At 27.4% G+C, this 9,487-nt stretch overlaps 1 protein-coding gene across 2 annotated transcripts in view; it reads left to right on the plus strand.

The window, feature by feature from the left end:
* LOC129960125 (la-related protein 1B-like) overlaps positions 1-9,204 on the plus strand; it is a 42,378-nt gene extending 33,174 nt beyond the window's left edge. The window contains exons 17-20 of one of the 2 annotated variants that reach the window (XM_056073266.1): positions 2,683-2,792; positions 3,888-4,012; positions 4,195-5,041; positions 5,750-9,204. In XM_056073266.1, the coding sequence (XP_055929241.1) occupies positions 2,683-2,792; positions 3,888-4,012; positions 4,195-5,019 (1,060 nt within the window). In that variant the 3' untranslated portion in view covers positions 5,020-5,041; positions 5,750-9,204. Of the gene's footprint in view, positions 1-2,682; positions 2,793-3,887; positions 4,013-4,194 lie in introns of both variants that reach the window. The other variant, XM_056073265.1, reaches the window with a different exon arrangement.
* The last annotated feature ends 283 nt before the right edge of the window (positions 9,205-9,487 follow it).

Here is a 9,487-nt window from a genome sequence, read left to right on the forward strand (position 1 = left end):
ACAGCTTTGTTTCCCCACATGCTGAATACGATAGTTCGGAATCATAATAGTAAAAGCTTGTTCATTAGATATATCAAGAAAGAAAATCAAAGGGAAGGATTTGGACAAGCAATCCAGAGGTGCCAGTGCATATTAAGATGACATATTAAAGTCTCATGAGATTTTATACCCCCTCCCTTTTTTTTCAACAATGTGCTTTGCCTTTTATTGAAATACTGAAATGGTTGTCCGGAAGGGGCAGTAAGAAATACTTACTGTGCCATATTTGTTGACACTCTATAACGTTCGAATATATTTCAAAAAATTTGAATATTTCAAAATTTTAGTTCTATTTTTATTTTTTAAATTAATCTTATAATTTTAACGTTTTGTCACCGTTACATTAAAGCATCATCGCACGAAAATTATTTTAACACCGTTTAAGTAGTTTTTCCAATTACATCAAATATTGTTTGAATGAATCCATTTTTCCCCCTTTAGTTTTAGTAATTTTTGAAAATTTAGTTTTGGACATAATTTATAACATTATAATATATTATAATTTTTTATTATAATGAAATCAAAACAATATCATTGCTTCTTCGAATCGTTGAGTCACGTTAATTTATCGCTGTTGACGTTGTGATAAAGGAAAAATAAAATGCTTTATTTTCTTTAATTTAAACTTTAAAGTTTTTAAAACAGTTCATTGAATAAAATTCGTCATTTCATGAATTTTGCTAAATTTCAAAGCAATCCGATATATTGTCTCGTCCTGGCTTCAAAAAATACTTTTAAGAAATGCTTCTGTTAGCGTTTTTTATCTTCATTTTGCTTCTAACTACAGAGCTAGCTCATTTTTAACTTCACGAACTTGTTTCGGTTATGTAGGGAAATTAAAAGTTAAATTATATTCATTTCTTCACAAAATACATAATCATATTTTTATTTTTTTAAAAAAACTAAAGTAAATTGTGTGTGTGTGTGTAATATGAGTTAAAGAGCAAGTTTTTATTAAATTTTCAGAATGTTAAAGTGGACGATTACATTAAAAAGTTGAATTTATCCCCCAAAATTATGATTTAAAAAAATTAATTTAATATTCTTAATGTTTGAACAAGTTTCTTTGAGAAACCATAAAAATCTTGTTTCCCTGTCCGCTTTTTGGCAAGTTGCACTGATTCTTATGCATTTACATACGTTTTAATGCTATTTTACATCTTCACATGCTATTTTCTCAAATTTTAATCATTTATAGAATTTTCATATAAATATCTTCATAAACTAAAATCCAATATATAATTTTTGTTCGAATTTTTATAATTTCTTTATGTTCCGCAATTCCTGCACTAGAATGCAAGTAATCTATTCATTAAAAAATATTTTATAATTGCTTTATTGCTTCAGAATGAAAATTTCGTCTAATTTACAAGTCGAATCCCAATGTTTAAAGAACGGATAAAAATACAGCCTATTTTTAGTTCAGGAACTAGATAATATAGATCTTTAGCTGCAAAATGTTAAGCAAATCATTTGATAATTTTCTAAATTGGAAGTTTTGTTTTATACCTCCTTTTTTTTTTTTTTTTTTTTTTCTTTTTTTCGCTTAACTGATATAATTTGGTTTTATAGATGTTCCTTCAATCTTTTTTTATAAAAATATTCAAAAATATAAGTGCATTTGAATGCTTTTCAAAAAGGTTCCATTCCAAATATAGTCACATACCTTAAAATTTAAAGCCCTGTACTTAATTTCAGAAGTTAAAAGCAATAAGATTTTTTTTATAGTCTGACCATTTCAAAATACTGCTATTATTTTCTATTAAAAAAACTTATTTAGAACATGGTAAAGATCTATCGTCAATTGCATGACAATTTTGCCAAAATTACCATGAAATTGAAGCCAGAATGGTTAGTTAGTTGTATAAGACTGCAAATAAGTTTTTTAAATGTAGCGAATTAGTGCAGGAGGAAATTAAAGCTTTTTATCTCAGCTTTATCGAATCTTATTTGTTGTTGCATGTATAAAAATCAAATACAAATTGTTTGATCATACCTATGCTTCTACAACAATGAAAACTTTAGAAACCAACCAACTAACCAACCAAAATTATGAACTTTAGAAAGATATATCATTTTCAGAAATGATATATCTTTCTAAAGTTGGTAAATTGTTATTTAAAAAAATATTAAAAAGATCACAGATCTTTTGTATCTTTTAAAAGTACGCTTAAATTTTTGGTATTGATAGCTTTTTCATTTTTGATTCTTTTGTTTTTGTCGAAACCAAAAAGACAATTTGTTTTACAATAGAAAGCGTTTCACTAATATTGTGCATATACAGTAATAAATATTAAAATTGTAATATGTATAACTTGTTTTTAATTTTTTTCCCCATTTTGAATTGCCTTTAGGTAATTAATTTGAATGTATTAAAATGTGAATGTGCTTCTGTAGTTTTCATAAAGTCATTGAACTGTGAAAGAGTTTTAAAATAGGAAATTTACTCTATTGATAAGCGTACAAAAATTTTAGGTGGTATTTAGTCTTGAATTTTCTCTTAAAGATAATTAAATGTACAATTATTTCATATCGTTTAAATATACTTTTAATTGTTAAATCTTTTTTATTTGGTATTTATATAAAATCGTGAGTAATATTTTCAAAACTGATTCAGTATATTTGTTTATTATGGCATTATAGGTATGGTTTGGAATGTCTCTTCAGATTTTTCAGTTATGGGCTTGAAAAACATTTTAGAGAAGACATTTATGAAGACTTTCAACAGGAAACCTTAAAAGATTTACAGAATGGTTTGTGCATTATCTTTAATTTTAATATAAAACATTGGCATGCATGTTTTATTCATTACTTATTTATCTTTATTCAAGTTGGATATCTTAGTATTGATATGTTTTACTATTGCACAAGACTCCGTTAATTTTAAAATGCAAAAAACCCTTTTTCTTATTACCAGAATTATAACCATATTTAATAAACTTGCTCACTTATGAAGAATGTCATTTTAGACGTAGTTTTGATTGTAATTCAGCATAATCAGTTTCAAGATTTTACTAAACATTACATCATAGCCCAATTTGTTCATTTGAGCCCTGTTTTTAATAATCATACCTAAATATATGTAAAATCGTTTACACTTAACCATATTTGTTTTCACCAAGATTTATTTTAGAATAGTCCATTTAAAACTTTCTTATGGCTGTCCTTTGCGTTTATTACTTCAAAGAATAATTTATAAACCTTATATTTTTATATTTTCCATTTATTTTAATGGTTTGCTTTTTGTAATTGGAATTTAATAGTTATGAATGTGCGCGGTGTTTATTGAATTTGCATCATTCCTGCTCATATAATTGGTGTAAATTCCTTTTCAAATAATTTGATGTAAAAATTTATCATTGTATACAATTCTATGTCTTTAATTTTGATTCTCTGTATTTAGTTGGTTTCTTTCATATTTTATTGATTGTTATTCATATAACTTCGACCAGCATAGAACATTTGTTTAACCCTCCTTATTCAAATAAGCATGTTATAATTATTTCATTACATATAAGTGCTATTGCTACATAAAATGCTAATTTTTTTGCATTATTTTTTAAGCTTGTTAGATTTCATTTTTGCTGTGTATTGCAAAATTTAGAGGAACATCTGTTGTACAAATTGACTTGATGAAATATTAATAGATTTTTATTTATAGAAAGTTGGTGTAGTGTCTTTCTGTCTTAGCAGTTTTCTCTGTAATATTGTTTTGAAGTTTTTGAATAGACAATACCTTAACCAGAATATCTTAATTTTGCTTCAATTTATTTAATCGAAACATCTTATTTTGCTGACATTCAACCTGTGGAAATAATAGCAAATGTGATTATAAATTTTATTTTTAGGTTATTTATATGGATTGGAAAAATTTTGGGCGTTTTTGGAGTACTCAGGAAAAAAGGATACCTTAAATGTGGACCCAGTTCTTAAAGCAACCCTTCAAAGATTTAAAACTGTGGAAGATTTCAGGGTATTGATGTTTATACTTTTAATGTATTTTTAAAAATTTAGAGTACTATCTATGTTTGTAGTTTCACTGTAATAATTATTAGCTGATTTTTGGTGCATGTAAAATTTTAAGACACGTTACTTTCATATTAAGTAATTAAATTGGAAGTTACCTGTATGTATTAAATGCAGTTTTCTTTATAGGCATATGAATGTAGTTATGCCACTGGTCCTACTGTGGAAAGACATCGCAATTTATCTGAATCTTCAGGGTCAAGACAGAATAAAAACTTTGATTCCAGATCACGTAGAAATACTATATCAGCTGCTGATACATCTCGCCGCCGAAAAGGCAGTGGTTCCAAAAATGATTCTAAAAAGAGTTCCATTCAAAATAAGCAACCTTCATCTGAAACAAAAAATGTAGTTTCTGATACAGTCATTGATTCATCTTCTGAAACTAATAAACAAATCAAAGAAGTTTCAGAAAGTGAAAATTCCATCAATTCTTCATCAGGAAAATCCAGTGATTCATTATCTAATCCAGAAACCCTGTCAAAAGGCTCCCTATCCTCTAATGATTCAAATAACCCTGGCGTAAGTGATCCAGAATTGAACCATACTGATCCGACTGCTTCTGAAAGTGTATCAGATGTCACTGAAAATAGTATTGCAAATGAAAACTCCAGTAGTCCTGCTACTGAATCTGTGGCTGATACAGAGTGTACTTCTGATATTTTGCCAAAAGAAAAAGAAAATTCTACTTCTGATTCATCAGAGATAAATTCCAGTGAATCATTGTCCAAAAAATCCAATAGTCCTGATAACACCAAAATTCACGTGGAATCAGAAGCTACAGTACCAAAGCTTGAAGATGCATCCCTTGAAGTCAAGGAGAATTCCTCAATTGATAATACTGAGGTATTGAGCAGTACTATTTCCAGCGCAAACCCCAATGGAAACGAAAGTAATGCTACCACATCAGAATCTTGTACTGTGAATGATTTAAAAGAAGAAAAGCACGACTAAAGATTTTTTTTTTTTTTATTAAGTAAGATTATTTTTGTTTCAAATACCCTTTTTGGTAGTACTGACTTGTACATATAAAATTATAGGTGTATGTACTTATAAAATTACATGCTTACTTTCTCATTTATCTATGTAAAATGTTTCTTTATTTTCATTTCTATGATGCTAATGATACTGTAATCTATAAAGCCTTTATGTGAAATGGCTCATTTTCTATATTAGTACATTAATCTAGCACAACAATGATGTATGCATACCATTTGTAATAATTTGGTATAGGTATATATTTTTAAGTTTATTAATGGAAATTTAATGAAACAATTTATTTTGGTTAATTTAAATTCAGAACTACTTTTAAATTTTTCTTTAACTCCTTGTACTTCCTTTGATATATGCAATTGAAAAATAATGTACAGAATAGTGTACTCTTAATTATATTATGAAGCACCATTTAATGTAATGATTTTTAATAGCATGTAGTCGTAGATTCATTATTTCTTTAAATTCTATTTCTGCCTTGATCATAATTGCATTTATGAAACGTCACTTACTATTTTGAATTAATTCATAATCATTAGAGGACAGGCTTACCTCTGATGAATTCTCTTTTAAAGTCATTCTTTAAGTAAACAATGACTGAATTCTAATTGCTATAAAATTATCACTTTTCCATTCCTAACATTTTATTACTGAATGGTCAATAGTATAACTTAAGTTTGCCTTTTTTCAGGTGGGTTTTCTTTCCCTTTTCTCTTCCCAAGAATAAGTCCAGATATTTCTTCATTTTTTCCCTCTGTTCCTGAGTTCAAGCTATTACAAATTTAAAGTGATTTTGTGATAAAGATATTTTTGTATTGGGAACTGAGCTCTAGAAGTACACAAAATTCGTTTGTGCCATTTTCAAGTAATATTTGTGCCTTGTATCTTTGTATAAAAAAAAAATCTCTGAAAAAGTGCAAACTCTCAGTTAAGAGTTAAATTTCTCTTTGTATTTGATTAGTTATATTCAATGTAATATATGATGTATGTTTAAAAATCTAAATACAAGTATTATTTTAATACTACTTTATGTAAAAAGTGCGATTTGCCTAGTAAATTTCAGTTGAAAGAGGCAGTATGTATTGTATTGATTTTCCAAGAATGAAAGGAATTATATAGTTACTATGCTGTGGTTTGTATGAAAGTTTTCACGTATACCTTTATTTTATACCGCAAGACAAGTCATGCAAGAAAAATGTTATCTTGCATCTATAGAAAATTTGTACATTTGGTAGATATGTATTTACTTTGTATCATCGTGATACAATAACGGTTTATTGTCAAACATTTTTTATTTAATGTTTAGTAATTAAACATTTCCTTTTGTGTATGATGTACTTATTTTGAGTGAGTGCAGCTTTATATGTGAAATACATCTTGTTGGGAAAGTTATATTTTTCTAGTTACATTTAAATTCATGTGACAATGTATAGATTTTTAACTTGATTGTGACATAAAACACTGGCATTTTCTTGGCCTTTTTGAAGAAAAACACCTATCCTGTGTTTCCTAGTGTACTAGTTTTTCAGAGGATTGACTATCTATGCATTCATTATTAACGATTTTCTCTCTGCGGGAAATTTAACATTTTCTACGTGACGTTATATTTAAATTTTTTAGTATTTAGAACTGGCGAAGAAAATTGTTGAGTTAGTGTTTAAGCAATGTAAAAATGTCAGCAATATTTATAAGAAAAATATTGAAAAAAAGCTCCAAAATGTGAGCTATATATAAATGTCGTTGGATTTGTATCCCTTCAAGTGTTGTGAACTTGTGTCCTATTATTTGTGAATTATTTTTGATATTTCATGTTTGTTAGCTTCTGAAATACTCAAAAGCTAAGGATGTAAAAATTTCAGTTATGTAGCTTTTTGAGTGTAAATGTATAAGCTGATTTCTATTTCTTTGATTACATCCAGTTTGGTGCTTTTTTAAATGAAAATTTTATAATAGTTTTGCTGCTGTAAACAATAAGGTTCAGTGCCAAATTGAAGTCAATAATTGCAAAGTTTGTTGATTATTTTTACAGTTATTTCTAAGCATTTTACTGACAGTTAGAAATATTCTGTGCTTCAGATGCCTATAATGAAGTTTACAGTTCCTTTTTAAAATTTAAATTTCAGAAAAATATCAATGTTTTAGTTCAAATTTTCTGTTCAACATTTTTAATTCATCTAAATATATATATATACTGATATGCATTCTTATCTTATTTGCTTCCATACCTGTTCTCCAACAAATATAAAACATGAAAATTGTAAAATATTTTTTAAGGATGTAAATACTAAAGTGAAACCGATTCTTGGAATAATTTGTTCCTTCCATGTTTTTTACCAATCATTATGTCATTACCTGTCAAATATATATATAAAGCAAAAAGATTATTAAGTCTCAAACATTAAATAATTGGTTCGCTCTAACTATTATCTTTAATTGGAACATTTTGGGAATGTTATTCCTTAAAATATTTTTATCTCTAGTCAATGTTCATGATCCAATAATTGCTTAACCCTAGTCTATTGAATTTCTTGTTTGATTTGTTAATGATTGGTAATAGTGTAAGAAAAATAAAATTGTGTGCTCTAAAATGAGCATATGTTTCAAAAGATAATAAACTATAGTCTTTATTTTCTCTGGCATTTATTTTTGCATTTCATTCAGAAAATTTCTATCCTATGTGAACATGCTGTTTTTCCAAAAGCCAAGCATGCATTTTCAGATAATTCCGTTTTTTACTAGTGCCTTGAAGTTCGTCGAATTCGCTAGAATATTTTATAGATAATCTAAAAATTATGTTCAGTTTTTTCCACACTTTCGCTTATGTGAAGATATTTGGAAAGGGGAGGGCAGTGTTTTATATTTATTAGATGTTAACATATGCGTAGCCTTCTCGAACTTTCTTGGTTCGGATATTTTAAGATATGCCGTAAATAAGAATTCATTGTTAAAATGTTTTTCATTGTAATTCGTTCTTTGTTGTTTTTCTTATACCTTTATTGGTTTTAAATAAGTGCTCAACTTGTGGTTTGAATACAATTTGTTACACCTAATACATTAATTTGTTGCGTGTAATGCAATAATTTGTTATACCTAATGCATTAATTTGTTACATGTAATGAAATAATTTGTTACAACTATGCAATAAATTTATCTTGTACAAAGAGGTATTCAAATACATAACCATTTAATTATTCTAGCAATAATATACTCATTTTTCTTTGGTAAACGCCCATTGTGTGCCAAATTTAAGTTTCCTTTAACTTCAAATCAGGCATTAGATGGATAGTTGTATTCATTAAATCTATTTAATGGTTACAAAAGCTTCTGAACAATTTTCGGTCGACTAATTAAGTTCTAAAAAAATCCCCTTAAATTTAAAATCATTTTGTTACATTTTGTAATTTCATCTTGGTTTGTAGAATGCATGACTCATGATTCAATAAAATTCATTGAGATTGTATGTTTTTGGAATGGTACATTACCTTTTCAAAAACAGGAGCTTTTCATCTAGTGCCATTTTCACTCAATTTAATTATTCAATAGCTCTCTTAATTAGAGACTTGACAGAATTTTGGGTTTTCCTCAGGGTCATGAGCTAAATTCTTATCTTTCTTCAAGTAGCTAAATTCTTTTTGTGATGGGTTTATAAAATTTTTGCAGTATATTTGAGATTTAAACGCTGTGATCCCAGTGAACAGTTCAGTGTTTTAAGTAAAACTTAACTGTGAAAATTTTGCATGATTCTATGGCAAATATTCTTTTGTTGTCACAATATAGTCATTCTTTACTTAAAAATATTTGTGTTTGTACATAATTTTTGTGAATTACTTTGGATTATCTACAGATTAAACTTCTATTGTGTATGTCAAATGTACATTTCATTTTTGCTCAAGTGCAAGCATTCGTGAATAGTGTGAATAGCTTTAAAGTTCTAAAAGTGCCTGTTTTCTGATCTGAAAATTTGTGTGAAGTGATTAAAAATGTACCTATGTATTGTAAAGGTGCATCAATATGATGCTTGTATTGTGTAATTAAGCTTTTTGCTACATTTATTACTGCTTGATTGTTTCTGTTATGAGGTTTGGGACATTTGATTATTTCATGTGTGTATGTGTGTGTGCGGGCAATAAAAAACAATGAAAATCACTTTTATGTGTGTATTTCTGATCCATTTGTAATAGTGCAAGTAACTTGCAAATATTTCCATTTAAACACTGAGTAAACAAGTGCCATTGAAAATTTTCAGGCATTCCAATATTCTTCAGAATTAGCCAAAATTATAAATCTATCATTAAATTAAGAGTGACATACTTCCAAAAAGATATCAGTTTTTGTCATTCTACATGAATGTTTAAGACAAACCTGAGAGGGAAAAAAATTTGAAAATTAAACTACTTTAAGTACTTTTCCTTTTATAGATGTATTTGAC

The sequence above is a fragment of the Argiope bruennichi genome, chromosome X2, assembly GCF_947563725.1.
Source record: "Argiope bruennichi chromosome X2, qqArgBrue1.1, whole genome shotgun sequence".
Classification (NCBI taxonomy): domain Eukaryota; kingdom Metazoa; phylum Arthropoda; class Arachnida; order Araneae; family Araneidae; genus Argiope; species Argiope bruennichi.